Source organism: Microcaecilia unicolor, chromosome 1 (genome assembly GCF_901765095.1).
Source record: "Microcaecilia unicolor chromosome 1, aMicUni1.1, whole genome shotgun sequence".
In the NCBI taxonomy this organism is placed as follows: Eukaryota; Metazoa; Chordata; class Amphibia; order Gymnophiona; family Siphonopidae; genus Microcaecilia; species Microcaecilia unicolor.
The window spans coordinates 668916891-668931481 of record NC_044031.1 but is presented as its reverse complement, the minus strand read 5'-3'; the positions used below and the strand labels follow the sequence as shown (position 1 = coordinate 668931481).

The 14591-nt window shown below is 46.4% G+C and overlaps 1 protein-coding gene across 1 annotated transcript in view; it reads left to right on the top strand.

The window, feature by feature from the left end:
• The window catches only part of SLC28A1 (solute carrier family 28 member 1), a 117752-nt gene that overhangs the window by 90991 nt on the left and 12170 nt on the right, over positions 1-14591 (top strand). Inside the window, exons 13-16 of the mRNA XM_030190357.1 lie at positions 211-379; positions 7224-7421; positions 14073-14154; positions 14277-14375. Coding sequence (XP_030046217.1) covers positions 211-379; positions 7224-7421; positions 14073-14154; positions 14277-14375 — 548 coding nt within the window. The remainder of the gene's footprint in view (positions 1-210; positions 380-7223; positions 7422-14072; positions 14155-14276; positions 14376-14591) is intronic.

Genomic DNA, 14591 nt, shown 5'->3' with positions numbered 1-14591 from the left:
CTGTTTTCTTTCTATTGTATCCTCCCTTTAAGTGAAGTGTTCATTAGTCCTCTCTATATACCTCCCCAGTAGACTTCAAAGACTGAGCCGTACAGCGCTGCGTAACCCTAGTAGCGCTTTAGAATTGTTAAATAGTAGTAGTAGTAGTAGTAGTGAGCCACAAAGCTTCTGCCTTATTTGTTCCTTTTATGCTTTTTATTTCTCCTCTAGAGACGAACAGAATTTTCTGGAGGCCGCCAGTAATGGGGCATCCATATCTATAGGACTTGTTGCCAACATTGCTGCTAACTTGATTGCGTTCATGGCCTTGCTGGCATTCGTCAACTCTGCCTTCTCTTGGCTGGGGGGGATGGTGAACTATCCACAGCTGACACTCCAGGTAACACATATAGAACAATAGTGAACAAAGAAATTAACAATGAAATAATTATTAAAGACAGACATTTGCAAAGCTCAGAATAGACTATTTTGATTTTTGTCAACTACTCTGAAAGGTCTCTCTAAGGCAATATATCAAATGCTAATGAACTTGAAACTTCACTTGCCGCTACCCTTGGAAATATATCCAGAAGCAGAGAGATATACAAACTTCTTTTATTTTTTTCATTTTTTATTTCTTTGGGGGGGGGGGGGGGGGTTTGGGAGGGGGGGTTGGCATGGGTAAACAGATGAACTCTTGCGCCTCTTTCCCTCTCCCACTGCTTCTTTTGCTTTCATCAGGCAATCGCCATATTTAATGCTGATTTAATTGTATAGTTTTATTTCAACTTTTATTCCAGATTGGATTAAAAGTGTAAGCCTCGGTAACATCTGGTTGAACTTGAATTCCTGCAACGCACATAAGACCAGATGTACTAAGCATTTTTTCTATAGACACAAAGTTGAGGGTAATTCTTTATAAATTGCCTAAAGTTAGGTGCTGGGATGATGCGTGCTAAGTGATAATTCTGTGGGGCCCTTTCACAAAGCTGGGGCAAAAAGTGGTCTTAACACGCCCTTACATGGTTCTTTCCTTTGTGCTAAAGCCACGTTTTCCATGGCCGGAAAATGGCTGATTTTCTATTTTCACCATTAATGGTCTTGAACTATTTTTTCATGCTCTACACAAAAGACTTTATGTGACATAATCGTTGAGTGAAGTTTGACACATTGGTAAAATTGAAAAAAGTAATTGAAAAAAATCGGAGGTTTTTTGACTAATGATTGTTATGATTGTGGTCATAACCCCTCTCAAACTTACCTTTTTCCTGGTGGTCAGCGTAGCTGGTTTCTGTTTCTTTTGTCTGTCCTTTCTGAGAAGTTGGCTCTCTCTCTCTGTGCTGGCAGCTTCCAGCAGCATGGGGCTAATTGTTTCACTTTACTACAGCTGTGTATGTGGACTGAGTTAGCTCTAACTCTCTTTGGGTGTACTGGCTTCAAGTGCTTCACGGGTTTCAGTGTGCTCTCTGTGTTTCAGGGTGCTGCCTGGGTCTAGGGAGTGTGACATCATCAGGTCGGGCCTTGATAAGGAAGTAGTGTTCTTTCCTTCAGAGCCTTTGCAACGGTTGCGCGTGCTTGTGGTAGGGTTAGTGTAGTGGGCACTTCTTCTGTTGTGTTTGGCTTCCCTGCTTGCGTTTGCTTTAGGTCCAGGTTAGTGTTGGTGCAGTGTGCACATTTGACCTGTGTTTGTGTTTAGCTTCCCTGTCTTTCCCTTGTAGCTCCCCTGCTTTCCCTTTGGGTATGGTTAGAAGCACTGTTAGCTTGCTGTTAGAAGTACTTCTGGGTTTGGTGCTGTTAGAGGCACTTCAGTTCGCTGTGAGAAGTACTCCTGGAGCTTGGTGCTTAGTGGCACCTGGGTTAGGTTAGTACGGTGGTGCACTGCTGTAGCGTGGGGGCTTAGGAAGCTCCTTTGCTTGCTTGTGTATCTAGTTCCCTGCTCTGTTAGTTTAGGGCTTAGGAAGTCCCTTTGTTGAGCAGGGCTTAGGAGCTCCTGTTTAGTATAGGGCTTAGGAAGTCCTTTTGTCAGTTTCTGTTAGGAACACTCCTGCTGGTTTAGGGCTTGGGAGCACTTAGATCAGTTTAGGTTTAGGAGTACTTCTGTTTCTAGTCCTGGTCCCTGTGTCATCCGGTATCCGGTAAGTCCTGCCGGCCACTCAAACCCAAGGGCTCAACCCTTGGGGGGGTAGTGGCCAAGCGCAGGTGAAGCTGTACGGACCAGTCCAGTGTGCTCCAGTCCATTGTGTTCCGGTCCGGTGTGTGTTCCAGTCTGGTGTGTTCCAGTCCTGTGTCCTCCAGTCTGGGGGATTGCAGTCCAGTGTTCCAGTCCTGTGTCCTCCAGTCTGGGGGATTCCAGCCCGTGTGTTCCGGCTCGCTGGATGGTGCCTGCAGTCCCTGCCGGTGCCGGTGTGCTTGCCCAGCGTTGGTTGGTGGGTTTTGCCTGCTGCTGTCGCTCCTCGTCAGCAGCCCAAGGGCTCACGTTTGCTCCAGAGCCCGGCCCCGCGGGCTCTGAACCTGAGAACCTGACAATGATGACATATTACCTGTGGTGAATGTTTACCAGATAATTTCTGAAAAAAGTGCCACTTGGTTTATTGAGATCATTTTCCTTTGTATGCTAATGTATAGAGGATTTCAGAAGTTTTTCTGAAGGTATGATTACTAGATGTTTGTTTTCCACTTTTTTGTTAGTAAAGACCATTCATAATTTTTGAGTGGACATTCAATCGTATTGTAAAGTGGCCATTAGCACGTGGGCCCTTAACACCAACTGTTATGTAGGCTGTAAGGGCGTACGCGATAATCATGCACTAATCAGTGAGGGGCCCTTTTACAGAGTGACGGTAAGCCCAACGCGGGCTTATCGCTCACTCTTTCAGGTCTACCGCTGGCCCAACATGGCTGCCAGTGGTAGTCCTGCTCCGAGCAAGCACTATGTCTGAGGGAAAAAGAAAACCCCTGGAAATGGCTTCTGCGTCTGTAACCCGGCGGTAATTGTTTGTTTACTCTTTCCAAAAATACTAGGACTAGGGACACGTAATAAAGCTACAAATAAGTAAATTTAAAACAAACCAGAGAAATTATTTCTTCACTCAATGTGTAATTAAACTCTGGAATTTGTTGCCAGATAATGTGGTAAAAGCAATTAGCTTAGCAGGGTTTAAGAAAGGTTTGGATAATTTACTAAAAGAAAAGTCCACAAGCCATTATTAAGATGGACTTGGATAAGGATAAGCAGCATAGAGCCTGTTTTACTGTTCTGGGGTCTTGCCAGGTACTTTTGACCTGGATTGGTCACTGTTGGAAACAGGATACTGGGTTTGAAGGGCCTTCGATCTGTCCCAGTATGGCAACGCTTATGTTCTAATTCTATAACCTTGCATGCACAATTTTAAGCTTAGTGCACAGAGTTGTGAGCACAAATTATAGAATAGTGTCAGTTGTGCAGGTAACCTAATATAATAATTAGCTGCTAATTGGCTTTAACTATCAATTATTAGTTATTATTGGTGTTAATGGGCACTAATTAGCAGTCATTTAATAACAGCCAAGTCCTTTAATTGAAAGCATAAGTTATAAAATATTTTGGCTACATTACAAAGCATTACTATTTAGATTGGAATTAAATAAAATTTAGAGATTTAATGGAGGTTTTTTTATGTCAACGATTGAAAGAGTGAGCACTATACAGTTACTGTGCTTACAGTTCTGAGGCTTTTACCTCTATTTTTAATCTCATTCCACTCTGTTTTTGAAGATAATATGATCCCTCAGCTCTACTTATCATATTTATTAAAGGTTATTTTTCTATTGAGTTACTAATTAGCAGATACGCACATAACTGCACTTAGTCGGGATTCTGCAAACTGTGCATGCAAAATCCATTGCATGCAATTGAAAAGGGGGCATGGACCTGGGGGAGGCATGGATGGGTCAGGGGTGTGCCTAGCACTTACATGCTACTCGAAGACTACTCCAGTTGTTTGATGCCACCTGAGTCCCTGATACAGTCCTTAGCGACAAAATCTGTGGTGGGGCATCTGGAGACAGCCCAGTATGGGAGGAGGCTTCTTCTTGGAGTTTATCCCCTAAAAGCAGTTTGGTTTGCGTTAGCAGCATGACATGGAGAGCACTACTAAGATAAATGGTTTTCTATTTTATTTTAAATTGGATAGATGGTGATTGATTGTTTATTGAACATTGAATATCATTGATTGAACATTTGAACCTTTGGATATTTGATTGAAGTTGTTTGCATCACCAGCACACTATATCATTGAAATGACCTGATGAAAAAAATTAAGGGCTTTCAGAGGCAGACTGAGGGTGGTCTGGGCCCCCTGCCTGGCCGCTGCCCAACACATCCTTGCTGCCGCAGCTGACGCCCCTGCTGCTACCTAAAGAGCCCTGGTGGTCTGGTGGCCTTTGCAGAGGGCATATTCTTTCCTGCCTGCTGCACTGCCACTGTACCCCCGCCTGCCATCCCTGCCGTGCTTTCAAAATGGTGGCCAAGACTTCCAACGGTAGTCTCACAGGTCTTGCTAGTCTCACAAGACTTCCGCAGGGAGTCTCGGTCACCATTTTTAAAATACAGTGGTGCCGGGCAGAAGGAATAGCGGCAGCATAGCGGGCCAGACAGGAAAGAACATGTTGTGTGTCTTTCCCCCCCTCCCCCTGCAGATACCACTGGATCACCAGCGGCACGCCGTTCAAGGTAGGGCTGAAGTGTCACCAGGCATCCAGGCAGAGCCTCTGGGCTTCTTTTACAAAGCCACGCTAGCAATTCCCGTGCGGTAAATGAGATGAAGCCCATAGGAATTGAATGGGCTTCCTCTCATTTGCTGCACCGAGAATCGGTATTGCGGCGTTGCAAAAGAGACCCTCAGTTCACATTCACTTTAAGGCGTCAAAATATGTGATGCTTAATGTGTGAATATACTATCTGAGGGCATTTCACATTTTGCAAACATTTATAAGAAGAAAAAAAAAAGAAAAGCCATCTTTTGCATTAGTTATTATACTGGTTTATTATTTCATGAACTTGATCTTACCACAACATCACCCTGTATTTGTTCACACCGGAGCCTGCAAAGGCCTCTACGGTACTATGTAAGCCACATTGAGCCTACAAATAGGTGGGAAAATGTGGGATACAAATGTGACAAATAAAATAAAAAAACAAAACAAAACATAGATTGCATTATAACAGACCAGTGATATTCAAACTAACTGCTTATCAGTGGCATTCCTAGCGTCGACGACACCCGGGGCGGATTGCCGATATGCCCCCCGGGTGCAGCGCCCCCCCCAGCGAAATGACACCCCCCGGGTGCACGCCACTGGGGGGGGGGGGGGGGTGCCGCGGCGCGCGCCTGTCGGCTGCGAGTTTGAATCACTACGCTAAATTCTCTTGTTCGCTGCAGCTCCCTCCCTCTGCCCCGGAACAGGAAGTAACCTGTTCAGGGCAGAGGGAGGGAGCTGCAGCGAACGAGAGAATTTAGCGTAGCGATTCAAACTCGCAGCCGACAGGCACGTGCCGCGGCACCCCCCAGCGGCGTGCACCCGGGGCGGATCGCCCCTCCCGCCCCCCCCCTTGGTACGCCACTGCTGCCTATAGCAGTGCTCTTCAATGCATGGCCCAGGGTTCCAATGAGACGGCTTCTGGAGACATCTGGGGCGGCCTCCATCAGCATTCTGCTTTTATCTTCCCTACTCTCTGCCAGTCTTTTCAAGCTTGTGACTGAAAGCAGGAAGTGGATGGGGGGGGGGGGGGGGCGGGAAGAGCCACATGATTGAAAGACAAGGCATTTCTCTATAGAAGACATTGCATTTGGAAATGCCTACCTCCTTGCTCAATGAAGAGTTTGAAGGTGGGATGGATGTCATTGACCCACACATTGAATGGGAAGACATTTGGCGGTTCTCCTTCAGCTGATTTGTATCCAAAGTGCTCCTGACTTAAAAATTAGTGAAGATCACTGGCCTACAGTTAGGTGCGAACATTTACACCAGCCATTGAGCTAGTGTAAGTGCTTGCACCGAAGGTTAGGCATATAACTGTATTCTATAATAACAATCCCGTTTGCAATTGCCATTACAGAATTCATGCTTAGCGCACATCATCCCAGCACATAACTTTAGGCGACCTATAGAGAACTACCCCTATTTTCCCTGAAGTAGCTTTTTAAAAGCACGTAGGCACATATGTGATTTTATAAAAAAAAGTTGAAACATATGCACTTATTTGCCTTTTCTGCGGAGGGAGGAAAGAGAGATGGGGATTAATGCAGGAGCAAAACCCATCAACATTTCTTTCTGCTCATCCATCCTTGCAAGGTCACTGACATGAAGGTCTCTCTCTCTGCACTTCTGTTCTTCCAGGTTGTATTCAGGCTTTTCCTTCATATTTTTTACACATTCTCCTCCAAGTTGGCGGAGCAGTTGGGGGGAAGAGGGGGTGGTGGTTGGGAGGCGAGGATAGGGGAGGGCAGACTTATACGGTCTGTACCAGAGCCGGGGATGGGAGGCGGGACTGGTGGTTGGGAGGCGGGAAATACTGCTGGGCAGACTTATATGGTCTGTGCCCTGAAAAGGACAGGTACAAATTCAAGGTAAGGTATACACATATGAGTTTGTCTTGGGCAGACTGGATGGACCATGCAGGTTTTTTTCTGCCGTCATCTACTATGTTACTATGTAAGTTCCTGCTGTAGCTGCCTACTCGGATATTTATTCAATTTTATATTTATTTGATACACCACTTTTCTTACCCCCTTCCCCCCTCCTTTTTACAAAGCCATGCTAGCAGGTGCCGTGCAGCAATGCCAACACAGCCCATTCAGTTTGAATGGGCTGTGTCGACATTACTGCATCGGCAGCTACTAGTGTGACTTTGTAAAAGGGGGGGGGGGGGGGAGTTAATTAGATCTAAGCAGTTTACAAAGATTAAAATATGAATTTAAAATCATCAATTTATTCAAATTATTAATCACATCCTATTTTAGTTAAAGCCATAAAAATTGCAGAAATATTCATAAAAATGAATTAAATAACATAAATAGTACAAAAAAAAGCAAAACATAAAATATATTAATTCTTGATATATCTCACCTTACTATAAAACTGCTTTGAAATTTCTTTTGTTCAAGACATTTTTCCTTTCTAATCCGGTACTTCTTTTTCTTTCTCTAGGCATATCATTATATTCTTCTTAACCCTTCTCCATTCTTGTATTGTTTCTCTACCAGCTGATCATATCCTATATTTTCATGCCTGTGGCCTTTATGATGGGTGTACAGTGGGACGAGGCACAAATGGTAGCTGAAATGTTAGGCACAAAGATCATTCTCAATGAGTTTGTGGCTTACGAAAAGCTTTCAAGTTACAAGAAACTACGTCTCTCTGGAGCGGAAGAATGGATAAATGGCGACAAGCAATGGATTTCGGTAAGTAAGATGATGGCTGCAAATGCAGGAGGGGCATTTGGTTTTCTACTGCAAATGCAGGGGGAAGTTATCAATGTGGGCTACCATTAAAATGGGTTATTTTACCATAAGTCGTGCTGTTTTAGAACAGGGTTTCATTTTATACAATGAGACCCTGTGCTAAAATAGCACGACTTGTAGTAAAATAACCCGCCTTCACGGTAGCCCATGTTGATAACTTCTCCAGATGCACTAAACTTAACGAGCCATTAACGAGCAAGTAGTAAACCCTGGCATACACTAAAGGCCATTTTCCGATCACGGTAGCAGCTAACGAAAAAAGAGTGCAGATGATCCAAAGGCTATTGCAAGGCTATTATAATGAGATGCACTACGGTTTTCCGATCCCCCTACCGTGAAAAAACCTAACGGGAGGTCTACACCTCTCGTTGGGGAAATCAGAAGAAAAAAATGTCGTCAGGGACGTCCTTTTTGGATGTCCTTCACCTGAAAAAAAAAACCCACTCCAAATACGTCTCTGTGCCACCCGAAAGGAAGATGCCGGAGAGTGCAGTTGAGGACGTCCACCCCACCCAATAATAAAAACGCCCTTTTTGGACGTGCTTCACTCAGCTAAGAGACCTCGAAGTCTCTGAGCCAATCACAATGCGTTAGCTGAGCTAAACACGCTGTGATTGGCTCAGAGACTTCCTGATCTCTCAGCTAAGTGAAGGACGTCCAAAAAGGATGTTTTTATTATTGCGGGGGGGGGGGGGGGGGGGTGAAGGACGTTCTTTATGGACGTCCCTGACGAGCACTTGGCTTTCTTTTTTTTTTCCTTCAGCCGCCACCCCCCCCCCCCCTCGAGGTCACCGTCGCCTCCTCCTGCATTGAAATCACAGCTTCCTGCAGCCCCAGCCTTCCCGCCATCCTCCGCGCCCCGGGGCCCCACCCTTGCCGCCCCCCCTGAGGTCGAGGTCATCGTCGCCGCCGCTCCTCCCCCTCCACTCGCCCCCCCTCCATCTGCCACTGGACTGGGCCCTCACAGCACCTCTCACCTCCATGTGAAGGCGCTGCAGCAGGCAACAGCAGATCGCCTCCCTTTGGACTTCCCTCCTTCCCTCCCTGTGTCCCGCCCTCGCAGAACTACGTCAGACGAGGGCAGGCCAGGGGCGGGTTTGTCTCTTTCTTGCTCCTGTGTGCCAGCATCTGGAACGATTGTCCAGGCACCCAGGAGCAGAAGACTACAGACCAAGAGAGGAGCAGATGCAGGAAGATAAGGGTGCGGCCTGAGTAAGTGTGTGTGAGGGGAGGGGGAGAGATCGGTCCTGCCCTGGGCCCAGCTGTGTCTCTTGGCGGACCTGGGAGTCTCTCATTTTGGTTTGAAGTAGACAATAGGATTGAAATTCAAACTGATATATAGAGCAGGCTCCTACCAGGCATCCTGTTATAGAATTACCCTTGTAACATCCCTAAACATGTATTTTCAGGCACTATACAGATCAGGGGAGATTCAATAAATGGTGACCAAAGTTAGGCACCAGGATGATCCATGAGAAGTTAATATTCTGTAAAGAGTGCTCTGTTGTCCAAGATTTGCTGTTAACGTTAATGAAAAAGTAGCTAGTTGGAAACTGCCAGCCAGGTGCCATGGGCTTCTGGACCCACTTCCCACCTTTTCTGAGTTTACTCATTATTCCAAGAACCCATGCAATTAGGGCCAAATTCTATAAATGGCACTGAAATATTAGTGCCGAAAAACCATGCCTTTGGCGCTGTTCTATAAACTACACCTAAAGTTAGGCACACTTTATAGAGTATGCGCATGTGGTATTCATGCACCAAAAATGTAGGTACACCCATTTAGACCACCTAAAACCAGGCTGAAATACCTGTGCCTAACTTAGGCGCACATCGGGTGTATTCCATAACAGTGCACATAGTTTTTAGGAACGCCCATTTCATGCCCATGGTCACACCCCCTTTTTGACTGTGTGCATTAGAATTTAGGTGCACCACATTATAGAGTACGCATAAAAAGGTGTGCACGTAAATTCAAAGTAAAGTCAATTAGTGCTGCTAATTGGTTAAGTACCAATTATCAGCACTGATTGGCTTGTTAATCAATTAAGTTGTACATGCAATTTGGCTGCATGGCAAAATTAGTGCGAACAACTTAAGGCACCATATACAGAATTTGGGGGTTAGTCCTAAAGACTCATGAAATCCCTGGGAGGATGGGTGAGTACAGTGGCGTAGCAAGGGTGGGGCGGTTGGGGCGGTCCGCCCTGGGTGCACGCCGCTGGGGGGGTATGTCGGCTCCGCTGGTTCCCTGCTCCCTCTGCCCCGGAACAGGTTACTTTCTGTTCCGGGGCAGAGGGAGCAGGGAACCAGCGGAACCGACACCCCCCCCCCCCCCAGTGCTGTGCACACGGCAGGCAAGAATGCACTTGGGGGGGCTTGGGTGATGCACCGAGGGGGGGGGGGGGTTGATGTGCCAAGGGGGGGGGGCTTGGGTGATGCACCAAGGGCGGGGCTTAATGCGCTGAGGGGGGCTGTCATGCTGCACCCGGGGGGGGGGGGGGTGCGCAGCGGCAAACCGCCCTGGGTGGCAGCCACCCTCGCTACACCACTGGGTGAGTATACATCTATGAAAGCCTTGAGGTCTGAGACTTGGATGTTCCTTGTAGTGCTTAGGCCTCATGACGCCTATGTGGAAGTAACTAGACAGCAGCCTTTACAGAATACTAGATCAGCATGCATTTCGTGTCTAACTTGGGGGCACAAGCATTCATGCCTGCCAAAGACTGGTATAAATGCATGTACCCAACTAACGGCAGTAAGGCATACAAATGCAGGTATTCTGTTAAATCGCGCCTAATTTCTAGGAACAGCCCTGACCTTCCGACGCCCCTCCCATAGCCTTATCCTCTTTGGGGTTGCGTGCTTTGAAATATAGGGGTGCACGTTATAGAATAAGGTTTAGGGCAGATGTGTGCATAACTCCTAATTCCTGCCAAATAAGTGCTTGATAATGCCAGTAATTGATTATTGCTTAATTAGCTAACTAGCTTACATGCAGATCTGTGATCTGCACCAAAAATTGTGCACCCAGCTTTGGGCAACCTATACAGAATCTGGTGGATAGTATCTGGTAGAAAATATGTCTAAGCTCCCAGATTTATCAGTACAAGGGAGGGGTGGAGGAAGGACAGGGACACCAAGAGGGGGAGGCAGGGGGGCAAGATTACTCCGGGTCCGGCCTCCAAGGGGAGCCCGATGCCGAGTTTGTCTCTCTCCCGCTCCTGACACGTCGCATTAGGAGCAGGAGAGAGAAAACTCTGGCGCTGGGCCCCCCTTAGAGGCTGGGGAGGAGCAGACACAAGGCTTTGGGGCCTCTGGTTTGACTGGATGGGGATTCCCAAGCCCTGGCCAGCAGAAGCCTTCCTCCAGCGCTGTTCTCTGCTGGATTGCCTGCCCTCTGGCTGCTTTTCCCCTCATGTTGCTAAACACAATTGTATTAAGGGCGCATATCCTTTATAGAATCACTAGCCGTTAAGCCCGTTAAAACGGGCGAGATTTCCAGCTTTCCTCCTCGCCGCCGCTCCCTGCCTCCTCCGTGCCGGGCCCCCTGCACTGACCTGACAGCGCCTCTCACCTCCGTGTGAAAGCGCTGCAGGCAGCAGCAGATCGCTCTGCTACTGCCTGCAGCGCTTCCACACGGAGGTGAGAGGCGCTGTCAGGTCAGTGCAGGGGGCTCGATGCGGAGGAGGGCGGGAGCGGCGGTTGGGATGGGGGGGGTGGAGGTTGGTGCGTGCGAGGTTCGTTTTCAAGCTCCAGCGGCAGCGGCAGCAGCAACGTCCGACTCCATTTCCCTCTCTGTTCCGCCCTCTGACGTCATCACATCTTGACGCGAGGGCGGGACAGAGAGGGAAGTCTCTACTGCGTATTTGCAGGTGAGTCGGTCACTTGCCATTTATATGTTTGATGCTTAGCACTGATTTTTTTTATAGCACTGAAGTTTGATTGGAAATGCAGTAGTGGAAAATGAAGGACAGCTAGGCAAGCCTCTGGTTCAACCAATCCACTTTATGCTTCAAACGTATTAAAAGACTCGACACGGCAACCATATTTCGGCACACAAGATGCGTGCCTCAGGAGTCTACAAATAAAAATAAAAATAATAAAACTAACACATATATACAAGAAATAAAATGTAAAAGACTTGTGTACATATATACAAAAAGTTAAAATGTAATGTCTAAAATGATGTAAACAAAGAATATATTAATGCACAAAAAATTCAAAAGAAGTAGGCACAGAATATATGCAGACATTTATGCTAAATAAAGAACAAACTGTGCAAATAACATGATGCAAAAGGGTGTGCAAATTTAAAAATACATCAAATGTGTACTAATGTGGAAAGAGATATTATTTGCATAATCGGTGTGAAATTATGCTGAGTTACCTAATATGCTTAAACAGTATGCAAAAGAAAGCTTGAACTATTGGAACTCTGGAACCAGTGTAAATAATAATAAATAATCCATTCCAATCGATTCGTTTTGTAAAAAAATCGGGTCTCGATTCAGGATTTCCCCACCTCCTGCCCGCTCGCTCGCTGTCACCCAAGCCACTGCTTCCCTCCCTCCTGCTGTCACCCAAGCTGCTGTCGCTTACCATAGCAGTGCCCGAGGTCTCTTACATCTTTCGCCGCTCTCTCCCATCCACGTGGTCATTTTCACTGCCCTGAAGCATTCTCCCTCCAGTACTGGAGATTCACATAGTCAGCCTTCTGCCAGCATCGGAGTCTCTCCTCAGGCATGTCCCACCTCTACGGAAAACAGGAACGCGCCTGAGAAGAGGCTCAAATGCTGGCAGAAGGCTGACTGTGAATTGCTGGTGCCGGAGGGAAAACGCTTCAGAACAGTGAAAATGACCATGCGGACGGGAGAGAGCGGCGAAAGATGCAAGACTCGGGGTGGGGTGGGGGGGGGGGGGGGGGGAGAAGGGAGAAAGAGCTGCCCAAGGACGTTTAATAGACTGGAGTGGAAGTGAATCTATCTAGTCCACTGTAAGCAAGGAAGCCAATTTCGTTGATCTGTTCCCACTCCCCTGCGCAGCCGTCATTGCCTTCACTCAGAACAAAGCAAGCAAACTTATGAGCTGCTGCATCCACGTTGTCATTTTATATTGTTGTTTCATCTGTAACGAGTCTAAAGCTGTTTCAGTTGGATAGGCAGTGCCCTAAAAGCTGGCAGAGAAAATAAATAATTAAATATCACTAAAACAGCTTCAAGAATTATTGTAGCAGTTATAAACTCTGTTGGTTGTGCTAATTTTTCTTCACTGTTCTATACAATACAGATGTTCAGATTTTAGTGAGGATATCCTGTTTCCTGTTGGGTTCATCTTAACTGTTGTTGTAATCTGCCTTGGGAAGCCTGGTGTTATACAGGTGATAGAATATATTGAAATTAAATGGAAGTAGAATTAAACTCTCCTTTCTTTGGGGCACATGGAATCACATCTTCATCTGTTTTGTAGACATTTACCTTTTAGCGGTGTACAAACGTAACAAAAAAAAAAAGGATTATTCTGTTTTTGAACATGCTTCTGCTGCTGGACAAATCATAGCTGCAAGACACAGTTGTCTGAAGCCAGCCAAAGTGGACAAAATGATTTTTCTTAATAAAAACTGGAAGATGTAGGACTTCACCAAATTTCACTTTTCACATGATGTAACATAGCATGGCGTACTCACATTAAAGTTTGCCTTTGTTCAATTACTGCTGCCTGTTTTTTTTTTACCCTTTGTGTTGTAATATTAGCACGTGGGCCTCACTATTTCAATCTAGTTAAATCGAATCAAATTGAATCAAAAAACCAATTTTTCTGAAAAATCAAATCATATTGAATCGAAACATTTTTGACTGAATCGGACAGCACTATTGCACATATGTTTTGTGCCATCGCTATACATAGCAATGGTAAATATATTTATTAATTTAAACATTGCAGCAGGCTTTTAAGTTAAACCAGTGACCACCACCATTGAAAATGAGCCCATGTTTCTACGTATTGTTCCATGAATGGCCAATTTTGGATAAAGTCTGTAAAATCACTGATGGCAAACACAAGTTAGTCAGAAGAACAGTTTAATTATACAAATCCTTCCTGCTCACTGGCTTATAGAAGCAGTGGCGTTCCTACCCTCGATGACACCCGGGGCAGATCGCCGATGCGCCCCCCCCCCTGCGAAATGACACCTCCCCCCCCACGGCGAAATGACCCCCCCCGGGTGCATGCTGCTGGGGGGGGGGGGGGTGCCGCGGTGCATGCCTGTGGGCTCTGAGTTCGCTATGCTAACTTCGCTGGTTCGCTGCAGCTCCCTCTGCCCCGGAACAGGAAGTGACCTGTTCCGGGGCAGAGGGAGGGAGCTGCAGCGAACCAGCGAAGTTAGCATAGCGAACTCAGAGCCCACAGGCGCGCGCCGTGGCACCCCCCAGTGGCGTGCACCCTGGGCGGACCACCCCCACCGCCCCCCCTGGTACGCCACTGCATCAAAGTCATTTGAATTGGATTAGAGTGAAATAAAAAACCTAGAGCTAGCTGCTTCCACATTCTCTGATTCATTAGGTGTGAAGCTGTTTATTGCTTGTCTTCCAGATGAGAGCTGAGACTATCACCACCTTTGCCCTCTGTGGATTTGCCAATATCAGTTCTATTGGCATCATGCTTGGTGGCTTAAGTAAGTAGAGAAGTGAAAAAAATTATTATTTCTCTGGGAAAATGTCACTTTACCTTAGGTGGTTGCAGGAGTATCCTGCTAAGACCAGAAGTCTTGTCTTCATTGTGTTTTCTTCTGTGCAGCTGCTATGGCTCCTCAGCGGAAAAGTGAGTTTGCGCAGATTGTCTCCTATGCCCTCATGACCGGTGCCTGTGTCTCCATGGTCAATGCATGCGTTGCAGGTATGTTCTCTTTACTTTTGACTATTGAATTTGTGAAACTGAGACAGTGTGATGGTGGTGGAGGGATGTCAGAAGGTATCATGGATAATGCAATGCAGTGAGTGGAGCCCAGGAATCCAGGAACCTTGTCACTGTTATAGCTATGGGGCAGTCCAGCAATGATAATGAAGCCATCAAGAATACATATTAACCTTATACAACAATTGAAGAGCTTAT